Source organism: Fusarium redolens, assembly GCF_020744475.1.
Source record: "Fusarium redolens strain MPI-CAGE-AT-0023 chromosome Unknown BKA55scaffold_1, whole genome shotgun sequence".
Classification (NCBI taxonomy): Eukaryota; Fungi; Ascomycota; class Sordariomycetes; order Hypocreales; family Nectriaceae; genus Fusarium; species Fusarium redolens.
Genome location: NW_025763664.1, coordinates 4,701,363 through 4,715,725, shown reverse-complemented (window position 1 = coordinate 4,715,725; position 14,363 = coordinate 4,701,363). Strand labels below are relative to the sequence as shown.

The following is a 14,363-nucleotide window of genomic DNA, read 5'->3' as shown; positions in this document are numbered from 1 at the left end:
AGGAAAGATAAGTAGTGACCTTCCGTACTTAAGGTACCTCAGGTAGGTACCTTACCTTTTATTACTTCAGTTATTTCCCAATGCGTTGGAAGTTTCGTGGCAGCCCTTTCCTCTTTGCCTTTGTCATCATGGGAAGGAGCGATACACATGTGGCAGGAACTCGATCGCATATTGAAGCGCAGAGAGATCCATGGACGAACGAGTATTTGCGACACGTGCCAAGGCATACTTTTGAATATTGTTCTTATCGGTGCAAATGGCTAATACAGTATTGACTGCGGTCATACAGGTAAATGAATAGACTTTGTCTGGCTCTGCAGGCTGATCGCTCGTCATCTTTATTGAGAGTCGTACAAACTTCTGAACACTTCAGGAGTATACCGTCAACAGCGCTTCAGTTTCCCAAGATCGAATCCCATCATATCGATACGGGTGTGATGTCGTCCATCGTAGGTGTCCGAGCTTTTGTCATCACTTCTCGTCAGCCTTGACCCAGCTCGTAAATTCACGTCGCTGCTTGCGAATGTCGATGAAACCAGGTCTCGTCTCAAGCACATTGAAAGGGTTTCCGCGGTAGTCCTTTTCCACCTCGCCACTTCCTGTTTGGAAACCAGCCTCTCCTTCGCGCTCAATCTTGCCAGCCCATTCGTGCCACTTAATTGGTCGAAGCTTCGGAGTTCCCAGAACCAAGCCCAGAACGATGGTCAAGGTCGCTACCAGTGCTTCGATCGATATGTCAATTGGGAGTGAGTGTGTTGCAAGCGGCTGCGGCTGGCCATGATGCACCGCCGTTGACGAGATGACGGAGTGCTCTTGCGCGGAGTAGCATCTGGGATGATTGTCAGTTTCCTGCGAAAGTACCAAGAATTGCCGAGCTTACGCATGTGCTAAGAGGACTAGACCAGTAACGGTCACTGTTTTAGAGATCCAGGTCATCCTGCGTTGGAATCAGAAAGCTTGGTCACAGTTGCGATGAAGTTGGACGTCGTTTTGGGGACAAGTCGCGGCTCCCAGGTGTAGACACGGGTACTAGCATCTAATGACTAAGCCTACGCCATTCTCCACCCATGCACACGACAACATCAGCAGCTTTCACATCCAAATGATCGAATTACAAGTTCAGATTGGAAAATACTAGTTATGGTGCTTGCCAAAAACTTACAGTTCCTTTCTAAGATACCCATAAAGAAAACCAAGTCTAAGCCAAATCGCTCGATCCAATGTATGATACATAGTAAAACACATGAGGAAAATTGCTACAATTACATGGCGATATCATGTTGCCGTTGATCACTGGAGTCCCTGCTCGGTCTGTGCATACCAATCCTCGAAGTGACCAGGTTCGTCCATGATTTCGACTTTCCAGTCATCTTTGTTTCCCTTCAGGTACGCGTCTTGTGCTGTAGTATCTTCATAACCACCCATGATTGGCAACAAGTCTTGACCACTTTCCATGTGAGAAACCCAGCCCTCTTGGCCAAAAGGGACGCTGGCGGGAATCCCATCATAAATATCGTACTGGGCAGGTCCGAAGAAATGGGGAGCGGCATTGTCAAAGCTTGACCCAGGTGGTCCGTAGTAGTTGGCGAATCCATCAAGCCCGTGTACAGGGTAGTCGATGGCACCAGGAGAAGGGGTTCTACTGATTACTTTGTTGTTGATGTCAAGACCGCTGTATTGATGAATGCCCATGTCATAGGGACTGGGCGTGATATCATCGTACGACAGTGAGTGAGGCCGATCCGGAGCCGGGTAAGCATACATGTCATGGTAAGATGGCATGGCTGGCTCTCCGATCGCAATACCCGCAACATCGTAGGCGACTGGTGTCTCGCTCAGTCGTGTAGCATGGCGGAATCTGGACTTTCGAGCTGCACTTGAAAGACCACGTCCGCCGTTCCATTCTGAGTCGTTGTCTGAATAGTCGTCATCGCCATCCCCATCGCGTTTGGCCTTTCGTGGCTTGGAGGGTGTGAACTTATACCCTGGATGTGCTCGCTGATGGTTCACACGCTCTATTCTGGCCCATTGATCATAATTCTCCTTGATGTGTGTTGGCTCCAAAACCCATGCAGCACCGCAAACTTTTGAGACATGCTGGTGGTTGTTCTGAGAACATTGCGTCTTAGCGACTTCCTGATATGCCTTTCGGTATAGCATAAAGGCATTCATGGGACGTTTTATCTGACCAGCCTTTTTGTTACGCGAAGTTTCAGACAGTCTCTCTTCAGTTGACCGATTGACAAAGGCCTCGATGTCAGCGACGTGTATATCGGGAAAGTCTCTGGCAGCTTCGGAAAGCGGCTTTGAAAGTATGTTGGAAGCATTCTTGGCTTTCTCTGCACGGCTTCTCTTCTGAACTCGACCAGTTTTAACTGCTGGTGATCGTGCGGTGAGCGATTTCTTAGCGATATTCAGACCACTGCGAGTGGTGATTGCATCACTAGATGGACAAGGTGCTGAAGGTGATGATTCCGGTGTGTATGGGAGATGATTCTGCTTCGCCAGTTCAGCTATTGGCCCTTCCTGTGCTCTAGTGCAACCTACATTGTAGCCGATCTTATCAGGTAAAGGACCATAAGGATTACTGGTGATACCTAGACCCCCAGAAAAACCTTGCTATTGTCGGAGGTTAGCTATGATGGCAGCCAGCCTGGGCCTGTTGCACTTACAAAGGAAACATCGCTTCTTTGTGAATAGACAGTTGATGGCTCATACACAGACGAGTCGTCGTCACGGACAGGAGTAGAGTATCGAGTCGAGTAAGAGTAGCCTGCAAAGCTTTGTTCTGGGCTCATAGAGCCTTGAGGGTGCGAAGTGTGTGACTCCATCATGGCCACTGGTTGTTGAGAGAAGCCGTCAGAAGAAGATGGCGGAGTTGGAAGGATCTGTTGCAGCATGTCGCGAGTCTTCCGCCGCTCTTAGGTATTGACTTTGGCCAGAAACGGGACGGGAGGATAGAGAAGAGTCCTGTATTGTTGTTGTTGTTGTTGTTGATGGGGTTAACGAAACGACACAGGTACGATAGCGAACAACGGCAAGTGGACTTTGTAAAAAGCACAATGTAGATGAAGAGATAAAGTCTGATCTTTTGACAGTAGCTATGTTGGTCTTAAGCGACCTGAAGATAGAATGCTCAGCAAGGTCGTCTTTGTCGGGTTTCTTTGAGCTGCCACATGTGGTTTTGTATGTGCTTGGGGCATTCTGATATCCTAGATATGTCTACAACGCCAGGACCATGCCCACAAATAGACAAGCAACGACCTGATGCTCCTAAGTTCAAAGAGACCGAGGAGACGACTGTCCTGCTGGGAAACAGACCGCAATGCGGACCGTTACCAGAGTGGTAGTCCTCTCCAAGCTGCATTTACATGTGTCGTTGGCCGGCATCCTCCACTCTCTGCCACCCACCACACAGCGCCCGGGCCAACATGGAGAAGCACAGATAGAACAGAAGCCCTATGAGCTTAAGAGATGGGGCCGCTTGGCGTCCAGCCGCAATCCATTCAATAGAAACAGAATGTCATATTTTTGATTGTGCTTCCCCGCGCCGCCTTATTCGCATGCCGCTAGTTCAGCCACGGCGCATTCCTTTGATGTGTGCATCCGGTCTGGCTGTCATCAATTATCCCAACTTGAGACGTTATTGACTTCCAGCTGTTTGGTGAATTGATCTCGATCTATTATCCGTCATGTTTTTTACTTATAACCAAAGGCGCCTTGCCATTCTGATACTCTAACAGCTCCTGTCCACCGCTGTTATGCTTTGTTTCCATTAGTTGTCCTGGCCTGCCATGCTCTGCCAGGCTTGTTGTGTGGAGGGCTGCAGCATGTTTGCTTCAAGTGCCGGATAACTGGGACCATGCGGCCACTCGCAGTCGTGCTGGCAGCGTCTGTTTGACGTGTCGCGGTAGCCGAACAACTAACCAACCAAATAATCCATAGTTGCCCAGCCTGATTTAACCCTGTACCAGCCTGGTCTGTTGGTTTGTTTAGGCAGATCATCTCTGCCGTTAAGACTATTCTGTCCTGGCGTCAAAAAAAGAAACATGCCTTTATTCGAAGCTTTGGCCATTTGTTCCTGACCACCACTTTCATCAGGCCCAGCGATGTTAATAGACACCCTATTTTCGGCATAGGTTCGGTCATTCGCGTCTCGCGTTGCTGCAGTGCTCCCGATCACAAATCCTGTTGGTCGCTCACTTGCCTAGTTTGATCTGGAGACGATTATAGAGTCCTTACAGATGAAGGAAAGTCTGATTCGACGTGCCTGGTCCATCCTCTCATTTGAGTCCCCATGACAGGCAATTGTTTTGAATAGCTTTATTCCTCTCCAATGAGAGAAAAAGGTCCAGCTTCTTCTCGTTAACACTAATATGGTATTGGTTGTACTTGTGTCGCTGTTCGAGATGGCTTAAGAGTAAGTCCCATGTCATTTCCAAACATGTTAGAGAACTTCCTAACACAGTCATGGCGTTGACCAGGGCCCATGCCTTATTAAATCCCCGTGTTCATCGGTTTTCAAACGGTCTTGGTGGCTCCGATGGTTTGATTGGCGGAGTCAGAATCTGATGTTGAGGAGATGGTGACAGTGCTACTGGAGGAAGTATTGGAGTAGCAGCCTTAAATCTGTTCGAGCTGGCCGAATCGAAGGGCCGGGGCGGTGAATGCTTGGTTGGGGAAAGCCCAGCGATTGAAGGTATAGTTCCGTTCTGCTCATGAGCTGCTCGATATATCTCGCGGCTGATCTGAGGTGTGCTCAACGCCGACTCAGCTGTTTTATCCCCCTGGAAGCTGTCGATACCTTTCGAAGGACTAGGTGTCCGGAAAGACGTCATCGGAGTGGTCATAGGCGTACTGCCTGATGGGCTGCCCTGAATGCTAGCATCCAGCTTGACAGGTGCCGGGATCACCGGTGTCCCTTTGGGTGTGCCAAGCACCTCCTTACTCACCTCTGAACGGGCGTCCAGCATACTAATTGGGAAGCCAACGCCATTGACATTAGTACCAGGGGTGGAAGCAAATGGAGCCAAGCCATGTTCAACGCTGCCGTTAGATGCACCGTGGTCTCCATCCCCTGTCCCGTTGACCTTCTGAGCCTCCCCACTGAGAGACAATCCTAAGTGACTCGAAGAGCGAGATGGATCTGGCTGGGCGCCGGAGCTAGCTGGACGATTGAGCTTCAGCTTGATAGTTGGTCTGGGGCGTTTAGCTTCTTGTTCACGCCGAATACAAGAAGTACAGATATAGTGGAATTCCGGCTGGTCAGCAGCTGCTTCGCTCAGTCCAACACATTGACTATGCTGCCAGACATTGCATCTCTCGCAAGCTACGCTGTGAGCTCCATCGTCCACCTGGCCATAGAGACCACAAGTGCAGTCGAAAATCCAGTCCTCTTCCTCGTCCTCAAGCTCCTTCAGAGCTTGTTTGTTTCTCTCAATTTCAACTTGGAGACGTCGTTCAGAAACTCGTCCGCTGCTACTTGATAGGTTCTTGCTGTCTTCGGAGAGCTGCGCAAGTTCTTCCTCATGCTGGATGCGTCGTGCCTCGCGTTCTCGTAACCGTTGTTCACGAGACACTAGTCTTTTGTCGCGCTCCTCTTCCATTTTCATTTGCGCCAATTCTTCTCGTCGTTTGCTTGCTTCTTCTTCCCTTCGGTGTCGTTCTTCCTCCCGAATCTGTTCCTCCTGCCTCTGTTGTTCAACTTTCCCAGCGATTCGACTCGATCGTTTTGCATTCGCCATTTTGGCGGCGTTTGCTAGCTCTCGCTCTCGCTGTAACTCCCTGCGTTGCCGAGACTGTTCTTGATTTTCAAGGATAGGAACAAGATGTTTTTCTAGTTGGTCTCGTAGGACTTTCTCGTTCTCGTCACGCGTCTTCCGAAAACCATCCACAACAGATCGTACATCATCCAGGGTTACGGCAAGACATTCCCATCTCATTCCACCCAGGCTATCATCTTCGGCAGGCGTATCTTCCTTCATTTCTTGATCCGTGTCAGCCACTTCTTCTTCTTCTTCTTCTGCATTTATGGTCGTGCGTCGTCTTTTGCTCGAGCGCCGACTTCCATACAATGCTCTGGACTTCTTCGGTTTGGTGGGTTTCGTAATCATCGGAGGTTCTGTAAGCCGATACACTCGGTTATCATCCAGCACGAAGTAGGTTCTGTCATCTGCATCCCAACCATATGGTTCTATTCGCTGGAGGTCTGTTAGTAGATACCCTTTCCCCCCCTTTCTTCTGTTTTTCTTTCGAGATGTGTACTTACCCAACTCGTTTGCTCGCTATCTTTTTGCTCTTCCATCTTATCCCGAATGCGCTCAGGATGGATCATGGCCCATTGAGTCAGTTGTTGCATGACCTTGATCTATTCGGACAGTGTATGTTAGCTTGGGAGTACTGGCCGGGTCGCGCGTGTCCCTCATAACCCACCTTGGTAAAGATGTCGAAATCGTTGAATTTGAGGGGTGTTTCAGCAGAACCGAAGGGATTGAAGTTTGGCGATCTGTTCGAAAATTGTTTTCGTGCTTGGTCATCAAAAATTTCATGCCTTCGAATTACCATTAGCAAAAAAGACTATCTCCCAGTTCCTGGAAACGTACGTTAAACCACGATGCGACGAAACTAGTTTGAGGAGGGCGAGGGCGATGTCTGCCAAGATGCTCGAGTTCGGCTTAAGGCATTCCGTCTCAATTTCCTATCAAATGTGTTAGTCTGTGTGCGTATCGCATTATTGCAGTGCTGGGCTGCTCTGTGGCCATACCTCGACATCAATAGCTTCGTCGATTTTCGCAGCCTTGCCGAATATGTATATCCACTGGCAAAGGTTCGCAAACTGCCACATATTACGGATGCGATGCTGTAGCGAGTGTTCTTTCTCACCATCGTCGCCATCGATGGCCGCAAGCGAGCGCTTGCGTGACGGCATGGTAGAAAAAAAGTTGATGATGTCGATGTCAGGATGCTAGCCAGTCGCGTCACAATTGTCAGAAGCGTGTTTAGGCGTTTCGGGGTCGCGAGAAGCTGGGATCAGCTGTGGCGTAGTCAGCCACAAGCACATGCCACGAGCTTACGACCTCCGTTTTCCAGGGGATGAAACTCTCCACACTGTAGCAGAAACTTGTTCTATAAAAAGCACACGGCAATTCATTGCACTCTGCCCAAGAAGCCGTTGTGTGTACAGTGCGTAATTGGGAGCTTACTGTCACATCCAGCCGTCCTACGGTATCTTAGGACTCCTGATTAGGATGCAACTAACTGGCTACCTCTTCGCTTCTACGAATACCTTGTTCACGCCCCTCTGTCTTTTTACATGAAGCGTTAACGATGCTTCATTTTGGGAGTAGTACCAATAATCACCATTTTCCATGACATTGGACCGCATTGGCGGCCATTAGTCCTGTCGTTGGTCTATGTCTTCACACTCTTGGGATCAAGACGGGCGCCCTGCGCGGCGCCTGTCTATCCCGCTCCAGAATTTAGATGGATCGCATCTTGATAATCAACAGACGCAAGCTGGTCTTTCACGGCAGCAACCGAGCTCTGTTTCTCCGCCCGATGTTCCTCAAATGTCTGCCAATCTTCCAGGTATCTCAACATATTGGGACCAACCCTACGATCGTTTCGACGACGATGTTAGCCCAGGGTCACCTATAGATCCAATGGCTCTACAGGCTGCGCTCCCTCCGGGTATGGATCACCATCAGCCAAGTCCTCCAATGCCTTCTACACCGGTCCGTACCTACGACCCGCCTGCTCCCTATGTCGAAGATGCGCCGAGTACCGATTACGCCGAGTCCGATCGAGTTCCGTTGACAGCTGGAGTCGAGCCTATCTCTGGTTCTTTATCTGCCAGCAATCTGGACGACCGAAATCGAGACAGCTTTCAAACCATTTCAAGCCTGGAAAACAGCCCGTCGCGCGGTCGCAATACAAGAAGCCTCGGTGAAGATTTGAGAGCAAGCTATGGATCAACTCGAAATCGTAACTTTGGCGCTTCTCTTAACCCCAATGAATATAGAAGGTCAAGGTCACCCTCTACGTCGGGTGCTTTGTCCCGCGCTGGTTCGATTGTACGGGCAATGTCACAGAGAGTTGTCAACATTAGCGGAGAAACAGAAGTCATTGATCATCGCGCATCAAGGCATCGCTCCCGTTCGCCTAGTAGACACGATCAAGAAAGGAATCGGGATACGATGAATTCGATGTTTGCCGATACTTCGTACCAACCACAGCTCGTTCGGTCGTCAAGCGAAAAGTCCACAGAACCACGTTTCAATGTGACCGAAGCTGAGCCAGATCTACCGAGGCCTCCTTTACCAAATCCTCTCAAAGGAAAGTCCCTGGGAATCTTCTCGCCGGACAACCCTTTGAGATTACGACTCTGCAACCTCTTGGTCAACCCATATACGGAGCCATTCTTGCTCCTATTGATAGTGTTGCAGGCCATTCTTCTCGCAGTTGAGGCTGCTCCGAATGTATTTGAGAATGGACGCCCAGAAAGATGGGGGCAACATCCTATTGATTGGGCTATGCTTGCCCTTTTCATTATTTTCACTCTGGAAATCATCTCGCGTATTATCGTGTCCGGCTTCGTGTTAAACGCAGCAGAGTACAGTACGATTGACCGTAAACGAGGAATCCGAGCCGCAATAGCAGACCAGTATCGTGCTGTGTTCCAGCCCGAGCGGATAAAATCCGTAAAGAAGAAGTCGCAATATCGACCGGAACCGTCAGCAATCTCCAGATCTTTTACAACATTTATACAAGGCCAGCAAGCATTGCCAAGAACTCTGGAAGAGCACCAAAGGTTTCAGCTTGCTCGGCGAGCATTTCTACGCCATTCCTTTAATCGTTTCGATTTTGTTGCCGTTGTCTCGTTTTGGATCACTTTCTGCTTGAGCATTTCTGGCCTCGAAACTAAACATGATCTTTATGCATTTCGAATGCTGAGTTGTTTACGAATTTTGAGATTACTTGCTCTAACGAACGGTACTGCGGTAGGTTTATCATGGTGCTTGATTATATCAACAATCACGCTTACAAATTCTTAGATTATTCTCAGGAGTTTGAAGAAAGCAACGCCTTTACTTGTTCGCGTTGCATTTCTCCTCACATTCTTCTGGCTTCTGTTTGCCATTATAGGAGTCCAGAGTTTCAAAGCCAGTTTGAGTCGGCAGTGCGTGTGGCTCGACCCCCTTGATCCTACGGATCTTGATGCTTCCTACACAAACGAGGAAGCTTTTTGTGGCGGCTACTTGAACAACGAGACGGGCGAAACCATGCCGTGGCTCAAGTTCAACAATTCAGAGTCCTTGACGGACCTTATGAATGGAACCAACGAAGGAAAGGGGTTTTTGTGTCCTCGAGGTTCCATTTGTCTTCAGCAATCGAACCCGCACAATGGTACGGTCAATTTTGACAATATTTTCAACTCCCTGGAGCTTGTGTTTGTCATCATGAGCGCAAATACCTTTTCCGATCTTATGTATATGACCATGAGCTCGGATTATGTCCAGGCCGCCCTCTTTTTTGGCGCAGGCATCATGATCATGATGCTCTGGTTGACGAACTTGTTGATTGCTGTCATTACCTCATCCTTCCAGGTCATTCGTGAAGAGAGCAAAGCCAGTGCATTCACTGTCAGCCAGGAATCACCGGTGCAAGCTCGATCTGACGAGAGAATTCGCCGAACATCGTCTTTGCAACGCATGTTCCATAAAACCCGTGCAGTGTGGATTCTGCTCATTACTTTTGGGTTGATATGCCAGGCCTGCCGCAGCGCAACCATGTCAGCAAGAAGAGAGCGCATCATCAATACTGCAGAGATCATCGTTACCATTCTTCTTGATATCGAGATGATCTTTCGAATTGCGACTGATTGGAATTACTTCCACAAAAGTTGGCGTAATCTCTTCGACCTCGGCCTTGCAATCATCACTTCCATCATATTAATCCCCCCTATTCGCTATACAAGAGCCTATTGGTGGTTGACGGTGTTCCAAATCCTGAGAGTTTATCGTATTGTGTTAGCAATACCAGTGACAAGGGAGCTTATTCTTCTCGTTTTGGGTAATGCTGCTGGTATCGGAAACCTGATGTTCTTTGTGTTTCTGATGACATTTTTGGTAGCAATTTTTGCTGCGCAGTTATTCAGAGGCGAGATTCCCGTGTATGAAGATGGCGAGCTCAATCGTATCTCGTTCTATACTATTTACAACTCCTTCTTGGGCATGTACCAAGTTCTGACAAGTGAGAATTGGACAGATATTCTTTATACTGTCACTTCCTACACCAGACACAAGAATACCTCATGGATAGGAGCCATTCTTCTCATCGGCTGGTTCATTGTGGCTTTCTTCATTCTCATTAACATGTTCATTGCTGTCATTCAGGAGAACTTTGATGTGTCCGAAGACGAGAAACGGCTCCAACAAGTGAAGGCGTTTCTTCAAAGGCGAGACCTTGGAGCTTCATCTAGCAACCTGGCCCTCTCTACAATCTTCGGCCTGTCCAAACACCGCAAAAATAAAGACCCTCTCGACTACGGACCAGCAACAGTTGAGATGCTTCTCAAAGACGCAGTGGTCCGCGAGTTTCTGGATGATCAAATGAATCCTAAACCTGAGGAGGACCGGTTGCATCATGCCCCTATTAGAAGCGCAACTACGCTGTTAGGTGGTGAAATCAAGCCTGGCCGTATCTCTGCCATGTGGGGAAGGGTGAAAGGGTGGTTTAGCAACAAAGAGCCCAACCCCTTTTATTCAAGCTTGCGGTTCGACGGCGCCAACGATACCTCAGATCCTCGACAAATGGCTGAACAGGCCATGTCTGCCACCATGACTCGAAAGAGGGCTCAGCGAGAGTATCTTGCAAAATATCCGAACTACAATACCTCCCTGTACATCTTTTCACCCAACAACAGCCTGCGCCGACTTTGTCAGCGGGTCGTTGGTCCTTCTCGTGGCATAGAGCGCATTGATGGTGTAGTTCCCGATACCATCCTTTGGTATTCTTTCACGATATTTATTTATGCCGCAATTGTGGCCATGGTCGTCCTCGCATGTGTTACCACTCCTCTTTATCAGAAGGAGTATCAAGAACAACATCAGTTCAGTATTAGGAATTGGTACATCTGGACAGACATGGCTTTTGCGATTGTGTTTACTGTTGAAGCTGCCATCAAGATCATTGCAGACGGACTCCTGTGGACCCCAAATGCATACTTGCGTAGTTCATGGGGATTCATGGACTCAGTTGTTTTGATCACTCTCTGGATCAATGTTGTTACGCTCCTCATCAATGACGGCGCTATTTCCAGAGCAATCGGCGCATTTAAGGCACTTCGTGCACTTCGGCTGCTGAATGTTAGCAACAGCGCTAGAAACACTTTTCATGATCTCATTATTGTTGGTTGGTGGAAAATCCTAGGCGTGAGTTGCCATCTCCTTACCTGTAGCCGTGTTCTTCGCTAATTGCTCCCTTAGGCCGCGTTTGTCTCTATGTCTCTGCTCATCCCGTTTGCCATTTATGGTCTCAACCTATTCAATGGCTTACTTTTGTCTTGTAACGATGGTGGCGACGGAATTAATACCATGGATAATTGCTATGGCGAGTTTGAGAGTACCCCATTTAGCGACGACTGGCCAATGCTTGCTCCGCGTGTTGCAGCGAATCCCTTCTTCAACTTCGACGATTTTGGCGCATCTTTGTTCATTCTCTTCCAAATCGTTAGTCAAGAGGGATGGACAGACGTCTCTTTTACTGTTCAAGCCATTACCGGTCGCATGAAGCAGCCCCAAGACCTAGCGTCAGAGGGCAATGCCATCTTCCTTGTTGTATTCAATCTGTTGGCCACCGTCTTCGTCCTTACGCTCTTTATCTCTGTATTCATGCGGAATTATACGGAACAGACAGGTGTCGCTTATTTGACTGCGGAACAACGGTCATGGCTCGAATTGCGAAAGATCCTCAGACAAATTTCACCTTCGAAGAGTTCTTATGATGACTCTGAGAAGAGCTGGAAGAAATGGTGCCACAAGAGAGCCATCGAGAAGAAGGGTAAGTGGTACCAGACAATTACCGTTGTTCTAGTACTGCACTTGATCGTGCTTGTCTCGGAATTCGCCAGTGAGCCATGGTGGTGGACGCGATATCGCGACTTCGTTTTCTTTGCTTTCATCGTGGCATACATGGCCAACATCGCAATTCGTATCATTGGCTTGGGCTGGGTGCGTTTCCGACGAAGCTCATGGGATCTTTACTCTCTGTTCATTGTCTTCGGTGCATTTGTTTCGACTCTCGCGCTACTGATTTCGGACACTGAGATTGAAACCTATGTCCAGCTACATAAGGTGTTCTTGGTCGCCATTGTACTCCTCCTTATCCCTCGCAACGATGCACTGGATCAGTTGTTCAAGACGGCTGCTGCTAGTCTGACAGTTATCAGTAACTTGCTTGCCACCTGGCTGGTATTCTTCCTGGTCTTCGCTATTGCTATGACTCAAGCTTTTAGCTTGACACGATTTGGCGAAGAGACTGCGGAAAACATAAATTTCCGAACCGTACCCAAAGCCCTGATTCTGTTATTCAGGATGAGTCTGGGTGAAGGATGGAATGCTGTCATGGAAGATTATGCCAGCATAGAGCCGCCACTTTGCGTTGACGAGCCTAGATTCTTCGACAGTGACTGTGGTAGCCAATCGTGGGCCAGAATCCTGTTCATCGCATGGAACATCGTAAGCATGTATATCTTTGTGAACCTGTTTGTGTCACTCATCTACGAGAGCTTCAGCTATGTCTTTCAACGCTCGAGTGGCATGGCTGTTGTTGATCGCGATGAGATCCGACGGTTCAAAGAAGCTTGGCGAAGTGTGGACCCAGCAGGTACTGGGTATATCACGAAGGCAGCCTTTCCCCGTCTTCTCGGCGAGCTTTCAGGCGTCTTCCAGATGCGTATTTATGATCCAGAGGACAGTGTTCACTCTATTTTGGAAGATATAAGGGACGATGTGAAACTCACACATCACTCGTCCATCGCAACAACCAGCGGATTCAGTGGCATCGACCTGAACAAACTCAATGCACGGCTGAGGAGGATTGACACGGAAAAGGTGCGCCACCAGCGTCGGCGTTTCAACATCTTTTACGAGGAGGTCTTGGTGTCCGCAGACCCTGACAGAGGCATCTCTTTCACGAGTGTCTTGATGATTCTTGCCCACTATAACATTATCAGTGACAACAAGAGCCTGAAGTAAGTTATCCGACCCGCTGCATGTCTGTACACCAAGGCTAACATAAAACCGCAAAGACTCGAGGAGTTCCTAAGGCGTCGAGCTCGTCTCCAGCGAGTAGACGACCAAGTCCGACGTGGCGTGGTATTGGGCTTCTTCGACACATTGTAAGCTACCTATAGCCATCCCTAGGAAAGATTATTGCTCACCACCGACACAGATACTATTCAAGACAATTCAAGAAACACATGCTACGCAAGCACTCGGCCCGCATGACGGCAGTTCCACAGCTGAACATTCCGGAGATTCTTGTTGAGAACGATCTGAGCGACGATGAAACAGGTGGAGCAGGGCCGAGATCTCCCCTCTCACCAGCCTCGCGTCCCTCGAGTGTTGACGCAGGCGAGCCACGCAACTGGCTGGGATCTGTGGATCTATCGTTGCACGACACATCTTGGAGCCATCCTCTCAGCTTCCCCAGGGCTGCGCCTCCATCACCAACAACACCTGCGCAACCTTCGGCCTTTAGTTTTGAGATCGAGGAGGATGATCCCCATGAGCAACAACAACAACAACAACAACAACAACCGACGACGCAAGCAAGATCGTCAGCGCCCTCAGGTCGTGAGAGTAATCATTTGGACCCTATCAGCCCTGTGCAAGTTCGTGGAATGCTTGACGACTCGGTTTGGGGTGAGAGTATTCGCCGGAACGCCACAGTTCGACAAACACAGAACAGGGGCTCGCAAGGGTATGATGGTTTCCACTGAGGAAGCGATGGAAGAGTTAGAGTTCCGGTTAACATGCAACTTGTGAGGGGGAGAGGAGTCCTTTTTGGTGGTGAAACAATGCGATCATGCATGAATGGAAGTTACATTCAGGAAAGCGAACTCATGGCATAATTCAAAACTGAGCACGGCGTTCCAGGGCAATCAATCAATCAATACATGAGCACAAGGGGGGGGGGGACAAGGTGACCCCTGGTATTTAGTTTCGGACGATCAAGATTCAAAATAGACATACATTTTCATGCACAGGACGTTCAGGTACCTAGACGGCATCTGTGTAGGCCCAGTGTGGTGATACGCAAGAGCAAGGTGTGAGACTGGAGACCTGACGCTTGTCTGATCA

At 48.9% G+C, this 14,363-nt stretch overlaps 3 protein-coding genes across 3 annotated transcripts; 1 reads left to right on the top strand and 2 right to left on the bottom strand.

Annotated features, from left to right (window-relative positions):
• Positions 1 to 471: 471 nt before the first annotated feature.
• On the bottom strand, positions 472 to 2,900 carry BKA55DRAFT_683537 (membrane magnesium transporter-domain-containing protein; the record flags this gene model as incomplete). The annotated part of the gene is made up of 5 exons (XM_046198523.1): positions 472 to 829; positions 881 to 937; positions 1,322 to 2,496; positions 2,548 to 2,619; positions 2,673 to 2,900. The coding sequence occupies 5 exons, from the start codon at positions 2,898 to 2,900 to the stop codon at positions 472 to 474; spliced, it is 1,890 nt and encodes a 629-aa protein (XP_046057247.1).
• A 1,332-nt stretch (positions 2,901 to 4,232) lies between these two features.
• Positions 4,233 to 6,977, bottom strand: BKA55DRAFT_50368 (uncharacterized protein). Its single transcript, XM_046187029.1, has 6 exons — positions 6,764 to 6,977; positions 6,603 to 6,697; positions 6,433 to 6,550; positions 6,269 to 6,367; positions 4,473 to 6,200; positions 4,233 to 4,420 (listed from the first exon to the last, which is right to left on the bottom strand). The coding sequence occupies exons 1-5, from the start codon at positions 6,926 to 6,928 to the stop codon at positions 4,512 to 4,514; spliced, it is 2,166 nt and encodes a 721-aa protein (XP_046057246.1). The 5' UTR covers positions 6,929 to 6,977; the 3' UTR covers positions 4,233 to 4,420; positions 4,473 to 4,511.
• Positions 6,978 to 7,412: 435 nt separating this feature from the next.
• Positions 7,413 to 14,002, top strand: BKA55DRAFT_496613 (Ion transport protein-domain-containing protein; the record flags this gene model as incomplete). The annotated part of the gene is made up of 5 exons (XM_046186388.1): positions 7,413 to 8,999; positions 9,054 to 11,432; positions 11,487 to 13,252; positions 13,310 to 13,399; positions 13,453 to 14,002. 5 exons carry the CDS (start codon positions 7,413 to 7,415, stop codon positions 14,000 to 14,002), a joined length of 6,372 nt encoding a protein of 2,123 aa, XP_046057245.1.
• Between the last annotated feature and the right edge of the window lie 361 nt (positions 14,003 to 14,363).